Raw genomic sequence first — 25,495 nt, 5'->3', positions numbered from 1 at the left:
ATTTTTACCGGACAATCCGGCATTGCAGTATTTTTAATACCGTATCCGGCACTAATACATTTCAATGTAAATTAATGCTGAATCCGGCAACTGATCCGGAATTTTGGACGGAGATAATACCGCAGCATGCTGCAGTATTTCCTCCGTCCAAAACGCCGTTCAGTGACGGAACTGAAGACATCCTGATGCATCCTGAATGGATTTCTCTCCGTTCAGAATGCATGGGGATAAATCTGATTAGTTATTTCCCGGTATTGAGCCCGTAGGACGGAACTCAGTGCCGGAAAAGAAAAACGCTAGTGTGAAAGTACCCTAAAGGAGGTAGCAGTCAAACCTAGGTCTTGGTGCCTAAGTGGACACAAAGGCCTCTCTACCATATAAAAAGACACTGGTAACAATGAAACATGGTATGTGGGTAAGCAGACTCTGTGTCCTGCCATATAAGGTCTGTGCAAAGGGGTTTAAAGCCGCTAACATTAATCCCTAGGAATCCGTCAACTCGTAGGAACCATACTTTCCTTGTATAAGATAACAGAGGCTGAACTAGAGATCTATATTTAAGTATCTTAACTTTTATTGTTTTATATATCAGTTATGAGAACCTGCAAAAGGGATTTCACTTGTTGGCCTATTGGCGACGTTCATCTGTTTTCACTTATCATTGTAAAATGACATACAAAGAGGTATCTCCAAGAAAAAAGAACCACCCCATTAGTGCCACATTTTGATAGTAGCTCCCTGTGAGTCAAAGTCTTATCTTTTTAACAAGCCTAGGAACATGACAAGGGGAAATAGCCAAGCCATTTGTCCTATTTTCTTGTGTCAAGTTCCAAAGCTTGTTAAAAACTTGGACTTTGACACAGGGAGCCACAAAAGGTGGCACTAGTGAGATGGTTGTCTTTCTCTGGGAGATACCTCTTTTCCCATGAAGCATTGCCAGTAAGTCTCGATACACAGTTGGTCTCCTAAAGGAAAGTCAGTAGATTTGCAAGGATGGAATTAAGGGAATAAGTAATATTTTGCATTTACTCCTATTTTGTGACTTTGTCCTGGTACCTTGAGGAAAGATGACACAGATAAGACTATATGAGATGTTAGATGTTAAAGCGGTTGCGGTTGATTAGAGAAACATGGATGCTTTTTTCAAAAACAGTGCTACGCCTGTCCACAAGTTGTGTGTCATATTGAAGCGCAGCCCCTTCAAAGTGGGTTTCCAGCATCAGCATACTGATGACCTATCCATATCTCTATTAGATGGGCGGAGGACAGTTCTCAGGCGGCGCAGGTTCGCACCCATCCCTTGAGCATTGGCTGAGAAGCGGTACGACAAAGACCACAAATATAACTCTGTTTGCACTACACAGGTGATCCTTTACTCAATGCCATGGTGTGGTAGACTGTAACCAACCAGTTGTGAGATTTCATTTGGGATTCCCTGGTTCCCTGCTTGCTGTCCATTTATAGATATAGTCCACAGGGCAACCCTTTAGGGCTACCTAAAACCACTCATCTGCCCATAAACATTAGTGGTTCTACAGAAGCAAAGTAAAAACTGATAGATACATGGAAAAATATACACATTACCCTTATGTTCTGCATATTATCACCCATGATAGTAGATAGATACATGGAGAACAAATACTGTAAATAGGTGTGGTCTGACTCTTCCACACTCTTGTAATTCTTAAAAATACAAAATCAAGAAATATTTTTGTCCATGTAATCATTTTTTCATTAAATTTCCCTCTGACTATAGCATGGAACAGTCGATTTTAGAGAAAGTGGTGAAACCATCAAGCACGAGAAAATGACTTTATGCATTATTTGTGCCCTGGAACATCTTTAGAAGTGTAAATCATCCATCTCAACCCACTAATATTTCATCGTATGTTGAATTCATGTATTATTGGGATTCTCTGAGTTTCTTTACAAATTTTTACATAGTCAATTGTACAATAATATAAATGGCTTGTGAAACCATTGTCAAGGTTGTTCTGTCATGACTGTCTATCCATTCTTCAAAAGTTGCCTGAAAATCTCAGGTATCATCTTCTTTTAACCAGTTTTTGGTCATTCCCACTGGAAGTATTGGAAAGGTGGAAGACCAAGAAAATGTTTTGTTTGGGCATTGCCTTAGTATACTGTAGAAAAGGAATGCCCAGAAGAGTTCTTTAAGAAGGTAGTATTTCATCTAAGGCAAGACTCTTGGAAAACTCTTTAAGAGACATGTATTGTGTGCTTATTATCTGGACCCTTGTCCAGCTAAGAGCTCTTCCAAAGTTCCTTCCTCTAAAGCAGAACTGTACTGTGCATGTTCTGTGGATACATTTGTGAGGAGTCTTGTGGCTTCACGACTGGGACACATCACGTAGCGGTTGGTGTTCTCGGGCTGATGAACCTCGGCTGTGACAGAAGTGGCTTTTAAGAATAGGTCATCACCAAAATCCTTGGTATCCAAACCACCCACAGCTCCAAGTTCACCATCATCACTTAAAGAAGAGGAAAGGGGCTTTTCCATGTTGACATAGAGAATTTCTTCAGGGTCTTTGGCTGGAGGTAAATTCTTAAGAATTTTCTCCAGTTCTCTATGGAGGGTTTCAAAAGTTGGCCGATCCTTGGAATTTAGCTGCCAACAACTAGCCATCAACTCATACCTAGAAAGAAGAAAGAGATTGCTGATCATCAAAAAACTTGAAGGTAATTTAGAAAGTGAAAAGGACATAAAAATAATTTAAAATTGCAACATAGCAATGACTGAGCTTCAATCATAAACAAAGAAGAACCTGGGTTCCTGCGTTATGTTTTTCTTGTATTTTTACTCTTTAATTTCTAATTACTCTTATTTTTGCTCCTGTTGTGAATTTGATTGCTGCTGTTATGCCAAAATTTTCTCCACCGAGGGACAATAAAGGGATTTTCTTCTTCATAGTTTTTATTTTTTATTTTTTATTTTTACTAGACACATTCGAAGAGCGTAAAAATGCATATGCACACCAAAATGGCATTAATAGTCCCTGCTTTATGGTTGTTGAAGACCATTTAGATGAGCAGATTGTCAGGAACGAGAGTTTGCAGGAATGTTTTTTCCCATAATCTGTCTGAAAATCGGACGTGTAAATCCACCTTTAGACCCTGCACCTAGCAAGCACTGATGGTCCATCTTAAGGGCTCGTTCACACGAACGTATTTTGTATTCCGTATATGGGCCGTTTTCTGCGTTCCACATACGGTCCGTATATGGAACCATTCATTTTAATGGGTCTGCAAAAGATGCGGACAGCACTCTGTGTGCTGTCCGCATCCGTTGCTCCGTTCCGTGGCCCCGCAACAATTTTGAGTCCTGTCCTATTGACAAGAATGTGCATTTCTATAATAGGCCTCCTGTTCCGTTCTGCAAATTGCGGAAAGCACACGGGCGCCATCTGTGTTTTGCGGATCCACAATTTGTGGACCACAAAAAACAGCACGGTCGTGTGAATGAGCCCTAAGGATGATAATGCTCTAGATAACCCCTAGTCAAAAAAAGGTGAGTTGGGAAAAGTCTATTTGCTTTGCATCTCCCTACATTCCCTGCTTGTTCATGATCAGTAACGCACTTGGACCCTGATTTATCAGGTCTTCACTCCAGAATTCTGGCTTCAAAAAGTCACAAAATGTGGCTTTTTGGGCTTTTTGGACTCACTTGCACAAAACCTTTGTGACTTTTATCATTTTTATACCATTCACTCCAGTTTTGAAATATGGGTAGGAAAGTAGGCCTGAATCTCACTCCAGTAGGAGGGTAGAGTAGAAAAACTGGAGTAGTTTTTCTAGACTAAAGTGTTAGGTTCAAGAATTAGACAAATTTATTAAACCACATGAAACATTTCATAAATGTGGCATAAAGTACCCAATTATAGACTCCATCAAGACTGATTTGAAATATTCTCCTCATGATAAGTTCCTCCTACATTCTGGTGATTTATATTCTAAGTGCTGTCTTTACAATACAAAAATTTTAACTTTTTTGGTATATTTTTGTTACTTTGGGAGAATCATAATGGGCTAAATTGTGGCACACCAACACATTCACATTCCTTCATAGATCATGTGGTTTGGACTTCAAAAGCTTCTGTCGGGAATCTCTTGTCAGATGTCCTAGAAGGTTTGAGCAACAGGATGTGGCTTAACGTCTTTCAGATCAGGAATGAAATAATTTCCCGTTCTGGTTCATAACCAAGGTGGACGGCAACCAGGGATTTGAGGCAAGTTAATGATTATGCCTACGGGAAGTTAACATGTGAGGGAAACTCATAGTTGGATAGCAATACATAAAAATTTTATTTATTTTTTTATTTCACGAAAAAAGTAAAATCTTTAGAATTTGCATTATTAAAAATGATGTGTACTAATAAAAAGAAAGAAAAATTTGGTATCTGATTATCCTGTGGAACCTACAGTCAGGTCTAAAGGCAGAATGTACCAATATATATATAATGGCTAAATCCACACTATTACAACTTTTTGAGTAAAATGGACAAATCTTGAACTAAAGATGAGTTTACTCCAATAATGCAATCAAATTCACGATAAAAAACTCTGTATGTCTACGTGCAAAGTCAGAGGCTCATGAAATACAGTATGGACTAATAGAATTGATTGCCATCCATGTTCCACAGATCATAAATATGGGTGTGTGCTTGGAGCCTTAAAGGGGTTTTCCGAGATTTTACTACTGATGACCTACCTATCTTCAGAACAGGTCATCAGTATCTGATCGGTGGTGGTCCGACACCCGGGACTCTGACCGATCAGCTGTTTGCGAAGGCAGTGGCACTTGGCATATACTGATGACCTATCCAGTAAAATCCCAGAAAACCCTTTTAAAGTAGTGGCCATTATACATGTATTGATCTCTAGATGAAATTTGTTACGAATTTCCAAAAAGACTTTGGTTTCCAACTAATCCAAATATTTTGTGATTCCTCCCAGATATATATTACTTTTTTTTCTGTTTTTATTTTGTCCCATACATGATTTTGGTGGTGGTGACCATCTTGCCTGAGCTGCTTCTTATAGCATTTTGAGATGTGCTGTTCCTCAGTCACGTGGACCCCAGGCACAGTGGACAGGAGTTGACTCATTGACTTCTGTAGGAGAGTTTTAGAGTTTTTAGTTATTCTCTGTGACCTGTAAGTAGGTCATTATGGAGGGAGGGTGAGTAGATAAACTATGACCATCATCTACTGTCAATGGCGAATACTGTGTTTTCTGTACAGAGGTCATATCTCAGTCATTGTAATCCTGCCTGTGATAATAATGAGAGGACTACTGAAAAGTGATCTCTCCAGAACAGGAACTGTTGGTATATTATTAGGTCTAGCGGCAAGTAGTGACTGCAGGATTATAAGATTTTCGATTTTTTTAAAATTTAGATAGTGACATGGTAAATTACCAATAACATCACAAAAAAAATCTTAAAAATATATGTTCCGTTTAGACAAAATGTCATTTTCTGACACATTCCCGACATTTCAGTCTCTAGTACAAGTTACATGACATCAATAAACAACAATACTTACAATCCATCAAGACAATCTGGTGGCTGTTTTAGCCGATTCCCTTGTCTCAAGTAGTCATAGATTTCACTGTTTTCCACCCCAGGATATGGCGTTTGGCCCCGTGTTGCAATTTCCCACATGGTGACTCCAAAAGACCACTGGCAGAAGAAGAATATTAGTCACTCTGTGCAACTTTGGATCATTCTTTTTTTTCCCTAAAAGGTTCCCCTCACAATTAACTGATCTTGCATAGTCCCACTGCTGGGACCTTCAGGAATCAGTTGTAATCAGTTGAGGTGTTCAATTTCCCTTCAGTGCCCCCACAGGTGAAATAAGGCATTACACAGTTCACATAGAAATAAGTAGTCTATGTATTGCATAAACATGTTGAATCCTGAGGAGGAAAGGTGCTTTGGTTCTGTGGTTCCTGGGCTGTCTTCACTAGACTTCCTGCCCCCTCCTTCATTAACTTCCACATGGACATCCTCATGTGCACCACTGTAGGCAATGACTGGCCTCCTGGTGCCATGTTAATGCCACCTCAGGACACGTCACTGTTGAGGCCAGTCATTGGCTGCAGCAGCACTCTTGACTCCGTATGCGCAGGAACTGGAGGTCTAGTGCAAACAGTCAATCAGCCGGAACAGAGCGGCGGAGAGCAGGTAAGTACAGCTTTTCAAAGGTCCTGGGTGGGTGGGTGAGAAGAATTAAAGTAAAAAATCCTGGACAATCCCATTAAGGGGAACCCCTATATTGACTCTGAATGCCTAATAGTTTATATTAATTAATTAATTTTCCAAGCACGCTGGTTACAAATCGACTAACATATGACCTTACAGAATTACGTCGAGATTTGACTCACCACATCGCTCTTGGTGGTGTACACGCGGTCAGCAAGACTTTCAATTGCAATCCACTTGACTGGCATCTTGGCAATGCGACCTTGCCTATAATAGTCTCCATTGTAGATTTTCTTGGACAGACCAAAGTCCGCCACGCAGACGTTCATGTTCTCATTTAACCTGGGTGCAGCAACAAAGATTAATGTGTGAGACGAAAGCCGAAGGGCATGGAAATTGTCAGTGAGGAAATAATCACAACTAGGCCACGACGGCACGTTGGGAGTCAACAACCCAACGAGCCCCAAAGGTAAGAAGGTTGTAAGAAGATTGTGTGCGACACAATGGATGGGATTTGTCTACTTTTGCCCTAGATGCACACTCAAAAATATTGTTGGGGGAACTAGGAATAGTTTTTGCACCAAGGTCCTATCCTTCTGAAGATGAGAAATAAGGTGCAACCATGAGAAGCAGAAGTAAGCATCTCCAGATCATTAAAGATAATTGTTACGTCAATGTCCAGATAATAAGACGTTTATCACAAGAACCTTACATGCAATTCCGGGCTGCCAGATCTCTGTGGATGAAGTTCTTGCTGCTTAGATACTCCATGCCGCTAGCTATATCCGTCATGAACTTCACCAGCATCTGTGTTGGGAGGAACTGCAAGCAAATATGTGACACATGGTCATTAGTGTTGAGCGAATCGAAGTGGACTTTCATCCAAATTTCAGGGAAAAGTTGATTCGCTGCAAAGCCAAATTTCCTTGTGCTTCGTGGTAACAAATCGGTTTTCCCTGAACAGTGGTAAAAAAAAATACTTAGCCTACTTTCCGTCATAGGATCTCATTAGCGGAAAAAAACGCTTCCGTTTTGTCCCCATTCATTGTCAATGGGGACTAAACTGATCTTAACGAAACGGAATGCACCAAAATGCATTCCATTCCGTTTGGTTGCGTCCCCTTTTTGCGGACAGAATAACGCCGCAAGCATTGCTTTGCTGTCCGTGATGTGGTGCGGAAGAAGACGGATCCGTCCTGACACACGGTGTAAGTCAATGGGGATGGATCCGTTTTCTCTGACACAATAGAAAACGGATCCGTCCACCATTGACTTGCAAGATGGATCTATCATGGCTATAGAAGACATAATACAACTGGATCCGTTCACGACGGATGCATGCGGTTGTATTATTGTAACGGAAGTGTTTTTTGCAGATCCATGACGGATCCGCAAAAAAAGCGCTAGTGTGAAAGTAGCCTTACCTCATCCGTTTGAGAGCTAAGAGATGGCCGCCGCCATCTTGATTGAAGATCCTGCGCGACATCCCGTGCGCATTGACGTATGACATCACCACGCCGGCTGACGTGATCACGGGCCTTGCAAGATTTTGCTCTAGATCTTCAATCAAGATGGCGGTGACGATCAAATGGATGAGGTAAGTATGATTTTATTCATTTTTATTTTTATTTTACTATCACGGATAGAAAGAAGGTGCTAAAACTAATAGACTTTATTAATGATTGATTAAAAACGGGGGAATTGTATCAAAAATCCTCAAACAGTATAAACAACTGACCAAACACTTACTGGCCAAACAACATCTGTCACGAAGGAGGCCAGAGTGTATGTCCAAGAAACCGGACCGAAAATACAGTGTTGCCTGCTTACAAACTTGTGACCAGTTCGCAGTCACCAAAAGCACCGGATACGCGGTCACACACCATCAGCGTGGCAGCGACTGCTATAATCTCACCACGTGCACTTTTAACGCTGCTCCTGATGATTCTCATGATGAAACGCGTCGAGCCAAATTGTAGACGCTACATGTGGGAGTTCTAGCTAGTGGGGACAGGTAGTTAGGTATTGGGTTTTGGCTTTCCCGGTTTGATCGCTAGAAACAGGTGATCATTAACCTTATGGCTAGGGCTACACGACGACACGTGTCGCGTGACAGATAGGGCACAACTACACTGCAACATTTGACAATTTTTATAATGGTAGTCTATGGTGTCGACATGTGACATGCTGCGACGCAACTGTATTAAAATGGTACCTTTCCTGGGAAAATCAGTTATGGCGTTACCAAGGGGCAAGGCCGAGCCTCTCTGTGCTCCTCAGCTTTCCAATACTGGTCATCATGACCCTCCCTGCACTGATGTCCTCCTTTGCATTAAAAATAAAAGTTGTTTTTTGGGGGCAAACGTCACAACTGATATTCACAAGACAGATATCATTTTAATCTCTAGGAATAGGATCAACCCTACCAGGCAGTATGTCTAATTTAATAGGGTTGATAGTGCTGAAAGGTGCCCTTTAAAGAGGACCTGTTATCTCTCCTGACGATATGCTTTTAGTTAGTGCCTAATTGCCTCACAAGTGACTCGTTTCAAACTGATCAGGCTTCAGCTGAAACGCGTCACATGTGATGCTATTATGCACTAAATAAAAGCATAACTTCATTTGCAAGAAAAGTGAGTGTCGGTCCTTCTTCGCATTCGTCTGTGGGACGCCTTCCCTGGACGCGTGCACCACGTGGAAACGGCAGTGCCGAGCCAGCTTCTCAGATATCTCCTGACCTGTCTGTTTTAGTAAATACCTGTATTCTCCGTGAAATATCATTGCTGAGGCATTCATTCTTATAACTCCTGTTACTCCTCCTGGAAATTGGACAACTGGATGTTCCCATTCTCCTTCTGTATAGGGCTTGTCTCTACACACCCTGACGCCGCCAGCACGGTTTGGACAGCGGCAGACTTTGTAGGGACCCGCCCCGATCACAAGCAGTGCTCAAGTCATACATTTCCAGGAGGAATAACAGGATTTCCGTCTGCATTAAACCTTGCTATAAAAACAGTTACATACCAGGGGGGCATCTCCAAGTCGTGAATACAATAGGAAGCTGTGGAGATCTCCATGTTTCATAAATGGCAAAATAACAACAGGGGACGGGTAGCCTTCATTTTCTGTGTTCTGAAGACAAACCCCTGCAATGACGAAGAGAAGAAGAAATTCTGCATTAAAGGACATGACATCATATAGTACATGATAATCTCTTTCTAACAAACTTAAAACCAGCCCTGTACCTCACATGGATCCAGAGATCTCCCCATTCATTTTCCAATTGTTCTGCTAGATTTATTTCAGGCTGGCAGCTCAGGGGGTGTCCTTTCTGCTACAGCTTTTTTCCTTATCACATCTCGGGGTGGGGGGGGGGGGGTCCTTTCTGCTACAGCTTTTTTCCTTATCACAGCTCAGGGGGTGTCCTTTCTGCTGCAGCTCTTTTCCTTATCATAGCTCGGGGGAGGGTGTGTCCTTTCTGCTACAGCTGTTTTCCTTATCACAGCTCGGGGGGGTCCCTTTCTGCTACAGATCTTTTCCTTATCACAGCTCAGGGGGGGGGGGGGGGGTCCTTTCTGCTGCAGCTCTTTTCCTTATCACAGCTCAGGGGGGGTCCTTTCTGCTGCAGCTCTTTTTCTTATCACAGCTCGGGGGGGGGGGGTCCTTTCTGCTACAACTCTTTTCCTTATCACATCTCGGGGGGGGGTCCTTTCTGCTACAGCTCTTTTCCTTATCACAGCTCAGGGGAGGGGATGTCCTTTCTGCTACAGCTCTTTTCCTTATCACAGCTGGGGGGGGTCCTTTCTGCTACAGCTCTTTTCCTTATCACAGCTCAGGGGGTGTCCTTTCTGCTGCAGCTCTTTTCCTTATCATAGCTCGGGGGAGGGTGTGTCCTTTCTGCTACAGTTGTTTTCCTTATCACAGCTCAGGTGTGTCCTTTCTGCTACAGCTCTTTTCCTTATCACACCTCGGGGGTTGGGGGTTTCTGCTACAGCTTTTTTCCTTATCACAGCTCAGGAGGGGGCCCTTTCTGCTACAGCTCTTTTCCTTATCACATCTCGGGGGGGGGGGGGGTCCTTTCTGTTACAGCTCTTTTCCTTATCACAGCTCAGGTGTGTCCTTTCTGCTACAGCTCTTTTCCTTATCACAGCTCGGGGGTGGGGGGTTTCTGCTACAGCTTTTTTCCTTATCACAGCTCAGGAGGGGGCCCTTTCTGCTACAGCTCTTTTCCTTATCACATCTCGGGGGGGGGGGGGGGGTCCTTTCTGTTACAGCTCTTTTCCTTATCACATCTCGGGGGGGGGGTTCCTTTCTGTTACAGCTCTTTTCCTTATCACAGCTCAGGGGGTGTCCTTTCTGCTACAGCTCTTTTCCTTATCACAGCTCAGGGGGGTCCTTTCTGCTACAGCTCTTTTCCTTATCACAGCTCGGGGGGGTGTCCTTTCTGCTACAGCTCTTTTCCTTATCACAGCTGGGGGGGTCCTTTCTGCTACAGCTCTTTTCCTTATCACAGCTCAAGGGGCGTCCTTTCTGCTGCAGCTCTTTTCCTTATCATAGCTCGGGGGAGGGTGTGTCCTTTCTGATACAGCTTTTTTCCTTATCACAGCTCAGGAGGGGGCCCTTTCTGCTACAGCTCTTTTCCTTATCACAGCTCGGGGGGGGGTGTCCTTTCTGCTACAGCTTTTTTCCTTATCACAGCTCAGGGGGGGGTCCTTTCTGCTACAGCTGTTTTCCTGATCACAGCTCGGGGGAGGTCTTTTCTGCTACAGCTATTTTCCTTATTACAGCTCGGGGGGGGGGTGTACTTTCTGCTACAGCTCTTTTCCTTATCACAGCTCGGGGGGTCCTTTCTGCTACAGCTATTTTCTTTATCACAGCTCGGGGGAAGGTCCTTTCTGCTGCAGCTCTTTTCCTTATCAAAGCTCGGGGGGTGTCCTTTCTGCTGCAGCTTTTTTTCTTATCACAGCTCGGAGGTGGGGGGTCTTTTCTGCTACAGCTCTTTTCCTTATCACAGCTCAGGGGGTGTCCTTTCTGCTGCAGCTCTTTTCCTTATCATAGCTCGGGGGAGGGTGTGTCCTTTCTGCTACAGCTGTTTTCCTTATCACAGCTCGGGGGGGTCCCTTTCTGCTACAGATCTTTTCCTTATAACAGCTCGGGGGGGGGGGTGTCCTTTATGCTGCAGCTCTTTTCCTTATCACAGCTGGGGGTTGTCCTTTCTGGTACAGCTCTTTTCCTTATCACAACTCAGGGGGGTGTCCTTTCTGCTACAGCTCTTTTTCTTATCACAGCTCGGGGGGGTGTCCTTTCTGCTACAACTATTTTCCTTATCACAACTTGGGGGGTGTCCTTTCTGCTACAGCTCTTTTCCTTATCACAGCTCAAGGGGCGTCCTTTCTGCTGCAGCTCTTTTCCTTATCATAGCTCGGGGGAGGGTGTGTCCTTTCTGATACAGCTTTTTTCCTTATCACAGCTCAGGAGGGGGCCCTTTCTGCTACAGCTCTTTTCCTTATCACAGCTCGGGGGGGGGGTGTCCTTTCTGCTACAGCTTTTTTCCTTATCACAGCTCAGGGGGGGGTCCTTTCTGCTACAGCTGTTTTCCTGATCACAGCTCGGGGGAGGTCTTTTCTGCTACAGCTATTTTCCTTATTACAGCTCGGGGGGGGGGTGTACTTTCTGCTACAGCTCTTTTCCTTATCACAGCTCGGGGGGTCCTTTCTGCTACAGCTATTTTCTTTATCACAGCTCGGGGGAAGGTCCTTTCTGCTGCAGCTCTTTTCCTTATCAAAGCTCGGGGGGTGTCCTTTCTGCTGCAGCTTTTTTTCTTATCACAGCTCGGAGGTGGGGGGTCTTTTCTGCTACAGCTCTTTTCCTTATCACAGCTCAGGGGGTGTCCTTTCTGCTGCAGCTCTTTTCCTTATCATAGCTCGGGGGAGGGTGTGTCCTTTCTGCTACAGCTGTTTTCCTTATCACAGCTCGGGGGGGTCCCTTTCTGCTACAGATCTTTTCCTTATAACAGCTCGGGGGGGGGGTGTCCTTTATGCTGCAGCTCTTTTCCTTATCACAGCTGGGGGTTGTCCTTTCTGGTACAGCTCTTTTCCTTATCACAACTCAGGGGGGTGTCCTTTCTGCTACAGCTCTTTTTCTTATCACAGCTCGGGGGGGTGTCCTTTCTGCTACAACTATTTTCCTTATCACAACTTGGGGGGTGTCCTTTCTGCTGCAGCTCTTTTCCTTATCACAGCTTGGGGGGTGTCCTTTCTGCTACAACTCTTTTTCTTATCACAGCTTGGGGGGTGTCCTTTCTGCTGCAGCTCTTTTCCTTATCACAGCTCGAGGGGGGGGGTCCTTATTGCTACAACTCTTTTTCTGCCACAGCTTCTAACAGAAACTACAGATGGTGGCAGCTGAAGGATGGAACTGAGCATGTGAGTCCACCTCTCTGAGGTATACAGAGAAATACAAAAAAATACACCAACAGGCAGGGCCGTCTTTAAAGTGAGGCAAAAGGGGCAGCTGCCCCAGGCCCAGTTGCTCCATGGGGGCCCAAGGCAGCTGCCTCTTGAGACTCGCTGGCCACTGCCCACAAATTCTATAAAATCGAGTGGCGAGCCTAGAGGGGGGGGGGGTCCGCCCTGGGTGTCAGGCTGTCAGCTACACAGGGGAGAAAGGACCTTAGATGACATCATCACCATGTGACCAGTAACCTAGCAATATTACTGGTCACATAGCTATGAGGTCATCAAAGGTCCTTTCTACCAGGAGTGTTGCTGCAGGAGAAGTTTGCCAGAACTGTGGAGCTTTTTTTGTGAAGATTACATCAGGAAAAGGTGACAGGGCCTGTTATACTAATATACTGTACTCTACTGTATACTGTGGGGTGCTGTATACTGTATACTGTGGGGTGCTGTATAGTGTGGGGTGCTATACTGCTCTACTGTATACTATGGGGTGCTGTATATTGTTGAGTGCTATACTGCTCTACTGTATACTGTGAGCTGCTATACTGTATGCTATAGGATGCTATACTGCTTACTGTGGGGTGCTATACTATATATTGCATACTGTGGGGTACTATATACTGTGGGGTACAATATGCTGTGGGGTACTATATACTGTGGGGTACTATACTATATATTGCATACTGTGGGGTGCTGTATACTATAGGGTGCTATACTGCATACTGTGGGGTGCTGGGGTGCACTGTGAGCCCCGGTCTCCTTCCTGAACTGTAGAGCGGTGCCCACTTCCAGCCTGAGCCCAGCTGCCCAGAGCACTGATCCCGCTGGAGTCTTCAGAACTGGAAGTATTTACAGGTATTCACTGTTCTCTATGAGGTGTGTGGATTTTTTTTTTTGTGTGTGTGTGTTGTGGTGGAGGGCGTGATTGCATTCTAGGGTGTGGGAAGGCGGGATCCAGGGGGCCCAAGTAAATTCTTGCCCAGGGTCCAATCAATATTAAAGATGGCCCTGCCAACAGGTGGCGCTATACAGATAAATTTTCAGGGGCTACACTACATTTTTTACTTACATACAATTACAAAAGTATTTAGATCCAGGTGCTGGATTGAAAAAATATAGAACATTTTTTTTGCAGGGCAACCGCTGGTATTTTATAGACAAATTGTATATGTCTGTCATGGCTGCAAGGAGATCTTATGACTTGTGGTCACATTACTTCTATGCTTAAAAGGACATCTATCAGCAGATCTGTACCTATGACACTGGCTGACCTGTTACATGTGCGCTTGGCAGCTGAAGGCATCTGTGTTGGTCCCATGTTCATATGTGCCCGCATTGCTGAGAAAAATGATGTTTTATTATATACAAATGATCCTCTAGGAGCAACAGGGGTGTTACCGTTACACTTAGAGGCTCTGCTCTCTCTATAACTGCCGCACCCTCTGCACTTTGACAGGATCAGGATTGATGATGCTTTCACTACCTGGCCCTGTCAATCAAAGTGCAGAGGGTGTGTCAGTTGCAGAGAGAGCAGAGCCTCTAGGTGTAACAGTAACGCCCCTGTTGCTCCTAGAGGCTCATTTGCATATATTAAAACATGGATTTTCTCAGCAATGTGGGCACATATGAACATGGGACCAACACGGATGCCTTCAGCTGCCAAGCGCACATGTAACAGGTCAGCCAGTGTCATAGGGACAAATCTGCTGACAGATGGGCTTTAAATCACATCCTTACAAGTGGCCTGTGTCCAGGATAGAACCGGTGTTCTCTATATTCCCACCCAACAACCTATACGGATATAAAAGCAAATAAGCAATCTGTTCCCTGAAGACACAGTCTCTGAGATCATCACTTGGGGGGGGGGGGGTTATTATAACTACGGCCTCAACAGATTTGAAATAAGATAATGCGGCCGCTTCAATAATTATTTTATCATATTACATTTGGTAAACAAGAAAATCTATTAATTCTTTAATTCTATGAGGAAAAAGCTAAAAAAGCACAAAACATAATAATAAAAGTTAAATGGCCAAAGGGATGCCGTAACTTAAACATATAATATCCATTACAAGCTGAAAAAACACAGTGGTAATGGTGGCACGCCCAAAATCAGATGGTTTCAGTTGAGGAAAATATCTTGTAAGAATCTAGGGATTGGAATTAGAAATGATGGATTGTGTAAGTGAGGAGGGTGGAGGCAGCTGTGTGCATTGGCAGATGTTTCAGAACAGTGCAGTACACAACCTCTGACACTAGGGGGCGACAAATGATATCTGTTTGACATATAAAGAACAGACTATCGGATGATACAAGAGATATATTGCGCTGCAATCAATGCACCCAGTTCTGAATGCTCCTAAATGTTGTGGTGTTGATTATTTAGGCCACTTCATTTTAGTGATTTTATTGATTATTTCACATTAATCAATGTCATAAAATTTGCTCCTGGTCAAAACATTTAAGTAAACTCCTGTGTGACTTATTACTACTTTAAGAGAACAGGGGTTCATCTCCAAATTCTGGAATCATGTCATAGGATATGAATATGCACTGGTGGACACATCACATAAATGAGCAGCTGCTTAAAAGTGTGAGATCACTTCACCTTGTGTTATGGGATATTCCTTAAAGGGGTTGTCTAGCTTTCAAACCGTTTTGCCCCCAACCCCCCCCCCCCCCCCGACCAAGCTGTAGCGGCACGCGTGATCCCCATCGGCTCCAGAAGCTGACAAGCAAGAAATTGAAGAAGCAGGTAAGCATGCTTCTCTACGCAGGTCTACTGGGGAAGGGGATGACCAAAAGAGTTTAAAAGTTGGACAACCCCGTGAAGATGGACCTATCAGCATTCCTAACATGTCTGGTTTAGTAAATACATGTATTTCCCATAAAATTATTTTGGAGCATCTTTTCTTAGGGCTTTGCAAGTTTGCATTGTACCATTCCTCAGTTATTCTTCCTGGAAATGTATGAATTTACAACGGGATGTTACTATTTCCCTTGTCAAAGGGTTGTGCCCCCACATTGATTGGACAGTGTTAGACTCATAGACAGGAGGGATAGTGACACCCAGTTGCCAAATTTTGAAAACATTTCCAGTAGGAATAACAGAAGAAAACCCACAGACATATCTTGTAATACAGGCATGTTAGAAATGATTCCCTAATAGTAGACCTCGACAGACCTCGGACTCTCCTTTAGAACACCCAATTATTTGGTAAAGGAAAATTTCCCGCGGCTTTATATGCGACCACTAGCACCAACAACAGGAACGTTCCTAGAGTAGTCTTATACTAAAAGGTTACTACTTATTTCACTGACAGCATGCAGAGATTTTAGATACTGACTCTGATGACTTATTGAGTTCAGCTGGTTGATACTACATTGGTCCCATCACTCACCGATGAGACGCATGACGTTGGGATGATCAAACTCCTTCATGCACACAGCCTCACTCAGGAAATCTTCCATCTCGGTGCGGGTGCAGATGGCAACTGTCGGAGCAGAAAAAATAAAGGGCATAAAAATAGAGAAATATCTGACACCGGGGACAATAGGGAGAAAAAAAGAGCAGTATGGATGGCCGTAGACAGGCAGATGTCTTTTTTAAGATGGTGGCTGCCTGTCTTTAAACCCACAACTCACATCTGAGTTTTTGAATCCGGCAGAGGAACACATCAGACATAGCCGGATACTGCCTTTCACTGGTGGACCCCATTAAATGCAGTGGGATCCGGCCGGCTTCTGGCATGAGTGGTGGATTTCGGCCAGACAAAAAACATTGCGTGCGCTGTTTTTTGTTCAGCCGAAACCGGCCACTCATGCCAGAAACCGTCCAGATCCCCAAGTTATAATCTTAAAATACTCTCGAAGAAGGATATTTATTCAAAAGTTATAGATATTTTTAACATCATAGAGCATTGAGTTAGTCCTTGGCACCACAAGGGGGAAAGGAGACAAAAAGTAGATCTAAAGTAGAGCATAAGGAGAGGTAGGCTCTGGAACCCATCGATATAGACTATCACTTACTCTTCATAGTCTTCACAGCGACCTTAAGGATATAGTCGTCTTGATTTAACTGACCCTCCATGACAGAGCCAAACTCTCCTAAGAAACAAGATAATAAATCATATTTATCATTTTTTTTGTTATACACGTCCAACACAAAGACCCTTATAAAAGGTTGCACAAAAATATCCATGCAAATGGTAGTTAACTTGGAGTGCATCATGTTGTAGAGCAACAACATCCATAACATTTGGGAAGAAGACTAGCTCAAAACTTCTGCACCTCTTGAGTCGAAGGTTTATGGTCACCAATGTTCAGTCTCAAAAAGTATGCAGATTAGCTCCCCTCCAGAAGAAAAAAAATACCTAGTATCACCTCTCCATAGCTACCCTGTTTGTCAATGTTTGACCCATTAAAGAACCTTGAAACATTAAGATATGGGGTGGTTGGAGAGCTTGATCAGTTGTGTTCAATTTTTTTTTTAATGATAGAGGACTTATTTTGACGCACCACAGGTAGGGGGGGGAGGGGAGGGTTTCTTTAGGGAATCGGGGTTGGGGGGATATTGTATTTTTTTGTTTTCTATCTGTAATGTTTTGATATATTAACAATAAAGATAATTAAATTTAAAAAAAAAACTTATGGAAAGTATAAGTATGTTAGGAAACCTTTTTGACACATCTGCAGAGGAGAATAAAAAATTTTGAATCACAAAAAAAAAAAAAAAAAAAGAACCTTGAAACATGACAGTAATGACGAAGCTACAGATGGGTGTTTTTAGCCTAGATGATGTTCCATGTCATGTTTTAGGGCTCTTTAATGGGTTTGACGTTGACTTACAGAGTAGTCATCTATAGGTAACACTAGGTAACCATAGAAAGACCATTTTGTCATGGAGGACAGCTAGTTTGCATACTTTCACCTGGATCTCCACAAGGAGACGAGAAGATTCCCTGACCTATAACAATGATCCATGCAAATTCTTTTACATTCTAGCTGTTGTTGACCCTCTGGGACCTAGGAAACCAGCAGCCGCTGTGTTAACAAGTTGCCCTTTAGGAATAGCTGAGACAAATCTGGCAGGAGATCAGTCCCTCACGAGGAAGCTAAAGGAAGCCATTAGACCAAGAGCTGTTTTCCGATAGCTTTTCCAGACTGTGTAGGATAAGACAGGGAACGGAAGTGGGGCCTGCTCGGCTCGTGTTACTGTGTGACTGTTCCCACACGAAGCAAAACACAGTGTAGATGAGACGGCAAGAACCTGTCCTGTGAGCTGCAGAACTGAGGTTTAATGAGAAAGATGAGAGGAAAAAATAAAAGTCTCAGAATTGCATAGGAAGTCCCAGAGGAGATTTTATTTTACTTTGCTTCCTACAGAATGTAACTAGACACAACTATTAACCAGTAGAATCAGTAGAATAAAGCACTGTTGTCCATACAGTGCCATAGAATAAAGGCTGACCAAGTAGGGGGCACATATTTTATAAAAAAAGTGATTGCCTTATATCAACAGTTTCAACAACTGCTCTTGCATATTATTCTTGTATTTTCTTATAATACATCAGATGTTTGCTTACAAGGAAGAAGCCTCAGATGTCCTCTCTCATGGTGGAAGGGACCTTTGAGGACCTCTCTCATGGTTCCCTGCAGTGTGTACTCATAAATGCCTTTATATCACGTATGAGGGGAAAATTCAGAAGGATATAACATTTGTTAAAGGGCTCTCTGTTTACCTTGGGGGGCCCATTCTCTAGATAGGAGCAGGAGGGACCTGTATCTGACACTGATGACATATTTTAACGATATGGCATCAATGTGTGAGATTAGATAACCCCTTTAAATCCTATTAGAGATAATGACCACAGGCATAGTAATTGCATAGAGGTACGTGGTTAATATTATGTTTAAAGGCTGTGTTTAAACTAAAGGGTAAATTTTAAGGGAGGGATCTTATCACTTTAGACATGATGTCTGACCCATGAGCAGGACGTTGTAGAGCAGGAGAAGCTGAGCAGATTGATATATAGTTTTGTGGTAAAAGATTAATGTAAATTTGTAATTCGTTTATTTAAATCTCTGTTCTTTCTATGCTTAGGAGTCCAGTGGGCAGTCCTATCAGTGATTGTCAGCTATCTTTGTATGCACAGCCATTAAGGAGGTCCCAAGGATTAGATCCCATCTATGGTGTCCATATACCCTTATAGGATATATGGGAAAGGAGTTGCAATAGGAATATAATGGCAGTAGGTGGACTTGCTTGTCAACCTACGAAAGATGACATCAGAAGATGTGATCACGTGGTCCATACAACATAGCCAGTGGCACTGCCTACCTTCTCCAAGGGTCTTGCCGAGTGTAAGTTTGTGTCGATCCACCATAACATCTCGAAGTTTCTCTTTAAGATCATCACTAATGCCCAGTCTGTTCACTAGAGAGCGGAGAACAATAATTAATTTACGTACTTCATAAAAACTATTGTTCTAACCTAAGTCAACACAGACACTTACCAAAGTAAAGGCAGTCAAAATATTACCTTTGAAGGGAGTCTGTCAGCAGTTTTGACCACGCCAAACTGCCGACAGAAAGCTCCACATACCTTTTGTGGAGCTTTTATTATCAGGAGAAGTGTGAATAGGAACTTTTCTTCTGCCAGGTTCTGCTCCTGCGAGTTCCCTGGAGGCAGAGCTTCACTATGAAGTCATCTCTGCATTCATGTGCTTTACAAACCCCTCTGAGGGAGCATCCAAACAGGAGACCATGATAGCTGTCACTGAGAGCAGAGGGGATGTGAAGCAGCTCAATTCAGGGAGTAGACAGCACATAACAGCGAAGCTGTGCCTGAAAAGAACCTCGCAGAATACAACTTCATATTTACACTGCTCTGATAAAAGCTGTATCAAAGGTATGTTTTCCTCCCATCTCTTTGATGATGGGGATTTGAAGCTCTGTATCTAAAAATATCACAGAATTAAATAAGTAACGGAAGTAAATACTGGTTTGCGTACTTTTAACAATAGATACATGGTTTACTGCCTGAAAAGAACTCTTAAAATAAATAATTTATTATCATGATATTAAAATTGTAGTGGCTACCCGCCAACAAAGAGTGCAATGGGGTAGTGGACTATTAGTATGAATGTCCAGCCACTATCCTCATAGTCACTAATGAGTAAAAAGATCTTTGTGTGGTGCTAGAGATACAATGTTGCCTCCACAGTTCCACCACACACACTTACATGCACTGTATTCGCTCGATGTGTATCTGTTACTCAAACAGGTCATTCCGAGCTAATGACAGTGTTCTCGAAAAGGTGGTGGTGGGGGGGGGGGTGATTGGTCTAATTTGCACATGTAGCCACCAATCATACCCCAATGTCACTGTCAAGCCCTATGACCTAGATTCGTGCATAATACATAGATCCCTGCCTAACGTAGCGTCCACTCTACGCGTTTCTATGCTACCCTATTCAGGGCAGCCTTTCATCAGGACCAGAGTTGTTATCACCCAGATACAGATCGCCCATACACTTGGCGTTTCCTGTATACTGGGAAGAACAGGGAGCAGTGCTGCGTGTTGGAGACGCCACACGTGTAGCACAGAGTAGCACAGCCCCCGGCTCTATGACTGCCGTGGCGCGGCCGCCGAGAGCGCTCTGTTTATAAATGGGCGGCAAGGACAGACTAAGAGGCATGGTAAGGCCTCCCCTCAATCCGCCCATCATACTGAGCAAAGCGCAGTATATCGACAGGATTGTACAGTTAATAATGCTAAAAGTACAGAAGTTTCTACCAAATTCTGACTTACGGTAAGAGCAGTGAGACTATGGAACTCTCTGCCTGAGGAGGTGGTGATGGTGAGTACAATAAAGGAATTCAAGAGGGGCCTGGGTGTATTTCTGGAGTGTAATAATATTACAGGCTATAGCTACTAGAGAGGGGTCGTGGATCCAGGGAGTTATTCTGATTGCCTGATTGGAGTCGGGAAGGAATTTTTTATTCCCCTTAAGTGGGGAAAATTGGCTTCTACCTCAGTTTTTTTTTTGCCTTCCTCTGGATCAACTTGCAGGATGATAGGCCGAACTAGATGGACAAATGTCTTTTTTTGGCCTTATGTACTATGTTACTATGTTACTATGTAATGCAATAAGAAACAATGACCACACTGGAAAACATATGAAACTTATAAGGTTTATCAGTTGTGCAATAGTCCTCCATTAAAGTTTATACAATGTTTTTCTCGGGAAACAGCCTTCTCCTGCTGGTCCCAGAAGAGGCTTAAGCTAGACTGACTGCGTGGAAGAAACCATCACCAGCAGAAAGGTCTCTCTGTAACCATGGAGCAGCCTGGATCCCAGTGTTATTCAGCACAAAACATGAACAGAAATTTCCTGATGTTCAGCCAAGTGGATGGAGTATGCACAGATACTCTGACGACTGCTCCAGATCTTGCATCAATCAGTCTGGTCCAACAGGCAACCCCACCTATCCCTGTGCTAGCTCCCACGACTACAGTCTGTGCACAAGGGGCTATCCTGACATGTGGCGTCATAAATATTTATTAGTTACATAAGACTGAATTTCAACAGAAAGCAACAGGATATTCCCATAGTTTTCTAACCCTCCACATCTGTAGTTTTCGAGCTTAAGGTTGGGTGGTAAAAGGCCATCAGATCGCATTAGCAGTCAAAGATACTCAATATGGGTTCACCTCTAAATGCTCTTGAGCTAGGTACTATGAATCGAAAAATGCGAAGACCCATTTTTGGAGATCTGTGACCATATACATGGTGGTATACAGAGGAACATGTCAGACTTACAGGTGGCTTCTGTGGTTCTTCTGCTATAAGACTTCCGTACTCTGTACCGGACCACCAGTTCTCCTTGCTCCATGGTTGGTTCAAAGGCCTCCCTAAATATTTACATAAAACAACATCAGTATCATAAGCCTGTACCCAATGTCTTCCATGAGCCTCATTGATATATTATTGTGCGGACTCACCCATATCTTGTCTCCTTCTTTCGGACATGGGCGAGGAAAATAGCACCTATGATGGCTCCGAAAACTGCCACAGCAACCACCAGCATTACATACCACCAATGCCAGGAGAAAATAGATGATGCCATGTCTCTGACAGCTGTTGAATAAAAATATGAGCTTTTTTTAATCTTCCATTGAATGGTGTCATCTTGAGAAGAAATGTATAGGACAAGGACTCTCCAATGCAAAGCAATTCATTCGGAGAATGGTCAGGAGACCCAATGGCAGTGCTTCTCAATGTTACTCAATCAAGTGCTCCCTACCCAAGGCCATGATCTTACATTCTGCTGAACCCATTAAAAGCATAGCATGGTGACAGTGCGAATACATCCCTTGGAGACATGGCATGGGGTACACATATAGGATATAGGTTGGGCAACTAGTCTGTATGGCACGCAAAATAAAATATTGATAGTCACTCGGATCTGGGCTCCATTACTGTCAGTATTCGGTTCTGTTCCTTACCTTGAGGAGACTCTGGAATAAAAGCAAATTGACATACATGAGACACCAGGCAACAGTACCATACATATAATATAGGAAATGGTTGGCTGATGCATCTTACCATAGTTACTGAGTATAGCAACAACTGGATCACTCCAAGGACCATCTCCGGAGACTGTGTAAGAGGAGATCCTAACAGTCAGATTGTCCACGGGCTGCAACATATCCATCATCACCTCATTGGTCAGGCCAGCATCTACCACAACCTGTGTAGTAAAAACCCTACACTGAGTATGTAATATAATATTTGTATATTCTAAGCCTAGTACATACAGTACTATGCACAACATTGTTGTTATATAATATCACCAAGGGTTGACATACACCAGAGCCAACCAGAGCCAAGGTTTAATTTTGACCGAGCATGGACACCAGCCATTCCCGAAGAGCCGTAAACATACACATTATAAAGCTACATTCGTTTAATACTATCCTACATACACATCCACAACTCAGTCTGTAGACACCAAAGCTCCGCAGCAGGTTTACTCATTGCCCATGCCAAGTCCAATACTGCTATGTACCTCATGGCATGGATAGATGGATTTTAACCCCGAAACGCGTTGTCTTATGAATAAATGGAACATTGCCGAAATTAAAACACGGTCCTTGATTGGTTGTCTTGTGCGCCCTCAGCAGTCCACACGCTCCACTTAAGGTTTAGCGTATTCTTCTTCATGGCATGGATAGAGGCAGGGGTGTAGCTATAGGTGGTGGCAGTTGCTCTGGAAGACCAAAGGCCCCTGTGTTATAAATTGTACATGGTGTGGGGCCTAGGAGTTTGAAGCTACACATCTGGATGCAGTAGTAACCTCATTCAACTATGGGTCATAGGTAAGGGGCTGGTAGGCCATATCGTCTAAGGTTCTCATTGACAGACCTGCAGCTGGTGTTGGTTCTGGTTGCCTTCAGCCATGACACCCATGCACACAAATCACGTTGCACACTATGATGATACGTAGACCACCTGCACGGGTTAGTTTTGAGTCTGGTACCTCTGGTTGGTCCTTAGCTTGATAAGCCAGTTTGTAACCCTGTAATACACCATTCAGTGGCGCTCTTGGTTCTCTCCATGTGATTATAATAACAGTCTCGTTCCTAATCGCAGTGACATTTTGAGGGGGACCAGACGGAACTATGAAGAGAAACAGAAATCTCTCATGAGCCTAAGACATGGATCCATATTCTTGGAATGAAACTAAAGTGTCATTAAGAAGGAAATTAAATAAGGTTACAAGAAAGGGCCCTCCCTCCCCCCCAAAAAGCCAACAGCACCTCTTTTGTGTGGCGGGTTGTGTCGGGTACTGCAGCTTGACCACGTTCAAGTGAATGGGCCTGAGCAGCAATACAGGACACAGCCCATGGACAAGAGTGATACTGTGGTCAGGTAACCCCTTAAAATGATTAAAACGGCAATAAGTATTTTAAGCATTGGCTAATCCAAAGTGTTGTCTAGAAAAAGGACTAGAAAAAGATGGCTGCTTTCTTCCAAAAACATCTCCACACCTGAATGTGGGATATAAAGGGGTTGTGCAAACTGCTCAGACTGGTGGGACCATCATTGGTGATCATACCTACCTGACCCCCCGGCTGTAGGTCCCAACTTGTCACAACTCCACCCCTGCTTGTCTCGGGTCTCTCCATGTAAACTTCCGGTTTTATGTGATTGGCTGCAGTGGTGATCAGCTCCCCCTGCTTCACATGACCATTTGACATAATGCAAGAGGAGCAAGTGATTGGCAGCAGTAGCGTCAAACAGGAAGTTTACATGGAGGGACCCGAGACAAGTAGCAGAGGCCGGGTAGATAACAGACCAGGACCCAGCACAGGGGATCAGGTAAGTCTAAGAGGTCTGGAAATGAGTGTACAACCACTTTAAGATCAGCCTTTTTCACTTCAATGGATCTGACGTTACCCATGGACAGGCATGGAGCTGTTTTAGGAATAAAGCAGTTATGTTTTTCTAATCCTCATCATCCCTTTAAGAGACATTAAAGGGGTTGTCCAAGTTATTGTTTTTTTTGTTCTTTCTATGTAAAGGCTTTACCATGCACTTACTGCATCTACAGTTGCTGCTTTCTCAGATATCACTGAGGGTCACATGATCTTTGATGAGAGCTTCTCTCCCTACTCTGATGATGTTTAGAGCACAAGCCTAAGGCTTCGTTCACATCATCGTTTAGCCTTTCTGTTCTCCTGCTATGTTTCGGAGCAGGAGAATGGAAAGGATGGATTCGGCACATAACTGAGCTGAACGGAACCTAAGGACTAGTGATGAGCAATCGGAAAAATTTGTGATACAAAAACTCGCGATCAACACTACTCCTAAAGTCAAAGATATTGCAGCCTTCTCATTGTCCCACAAGCAAAAGGCAGTGAGGGTTCATGGGTACTGATGAAAAAAAATCTAGAATATTCGCGATTACGAAGATATAGCACTATATTCTAGATATTCCTGAATTCTCGAAGTGCCAATATTCGTGATAAAAATTTGCAATTAGAATATTCTCGATCAACACTACTAAGGACCCCATAGACTATAATAGGGTCTGTTAGGTTTCTGCTCAGAGGAAGATTTTTGAAGCAGACATAAAAGTCCTACATGCACTACTTTTGTCTCAACTTCAAAATCATCTTCTGAGCGGAAACCTTACGGACCCCATTGTAGTCTAAGGGGTCTTTAGGTTCCGTTCGGCTCAGTTATCTGCCGAATCTGTCCTTTCCGTTCTCTTGGTCCTAAACGGAGCAGGAGAACGGAAAGGCTAAATGATGATGTGAACAAAGCCCAAGAGAGCAGATATGTGTTTGTACACAGAGGTCACTGTGCTGGCCATGCCCCCCTGCACTGCCCATCCGCTGTCTGCTCTCTCTTCCTGGATTCTTCAGAGAAAACTTTAACCCCTTCAGAAGCACAGACTCAGGGCTGAAGGCTTTACTGTGTAGCTGCAGGCAGTGAGGAGACAAATGCTGGGCATAGAAGCTGACAGACTAGGGGAGTTCTGCAGAGCATTGCACAAGAACAGGTAGGGGGAAGATCCTGTGTGTATCAGCAGTGTCATTGTACAGCTGGGACTTGCAGTCCTACACATATAACATGCTGCAGAGTCTCCCAGCAGGCAGACATGTCACTCAGGGCAGCTCTTGTATTCACTCCCTTTGCAGAGCAGGGGGAGGGGCAGAGATTGTTGTTATTGCAAGTAAACAAAGGGCCAGAAGAGAATCAGGGAAATAAGGAAATATCTTTTTTTTTTTGGCTAAAACTTGCTT

General features: G+C 43.5%; 1 protein-coding gene across 1 annotated transcript in view; it reads right to left on the bottom strand.

The window, feature by feature from the left end:
• Positions 1-201: 201 nt before the first annotated feature.
• Positions 202-25,495, bottom strand: part of LOC122946194 (tyrosine-protein kinase receptor UFO-like) — a 78,006-nt gene continuing 52,712 nt past the window's right edge. Inside the window, exons 8-20 of the mRNA XM_044305631.1 lie at positions 23,224-23,363; positions 22,290-22,434; positions 22,190-22,201; positions 21,686-21,821; positions 21,504-21,595; positions 19,019-19,114; positions 16,708-16,785; positions 16,080-16,172; positions 9,245-9,366; positions 6,933-7,042; positions 6,403-6,562; positions 5,562-5,698; positions 202-2,654 (exon numbers count right to left, since the gene is read on the bottom strand). Coding sequence (XP_044161566.1) covers positions 2,243-2,654; positions 5,562-5,698; positions 6,403-6,562; positions 6,933-7,042; positions 9,245-9,366; positions 16,080-16,172; positions 16,708-16,785; positions 19,019-19,114; positions 21,504-21,595; positions 21,686-21,821; positions 22,190-22,201; positions 22,290-22,434; positions 23,224-23,363 — 1,733 coding nt within the window. The 3' untranslated portion in view covers positions 202-2,242. The remainder of the gene's footprint in view (positions 2,655-5,561; positions 5,699-6,402; positions 6,563-6,932; positions 7,043-9,244; positions 9,367-16,079; positions 16,173-16,707; positions 16,786-19,018; positions 19,115-21,503; positions 21,596-21,685; positions 21,822-22,189; positions 22,202-22,289; positions 22,435-23,223; positions 23,364-25,495) is intronic.

Source organism: Bufo gargarizans, chromosome 9 (genome assembly GCF_014858855.1).
Source record: "Bufo gargarizans isolate SCDJY-AF-19 chromosome 9, ASM1485885v1, whole genome shotgun sequence".
Lineage (NCBI taxonomy): Eukaryota > Metazoa > Chordata > Amphibia > Anura > Bufonidae > Bufo > Bufo gargarizans.
This window is presented reverse-complemented; position numbering and strand designations above follow the sequence as displayed.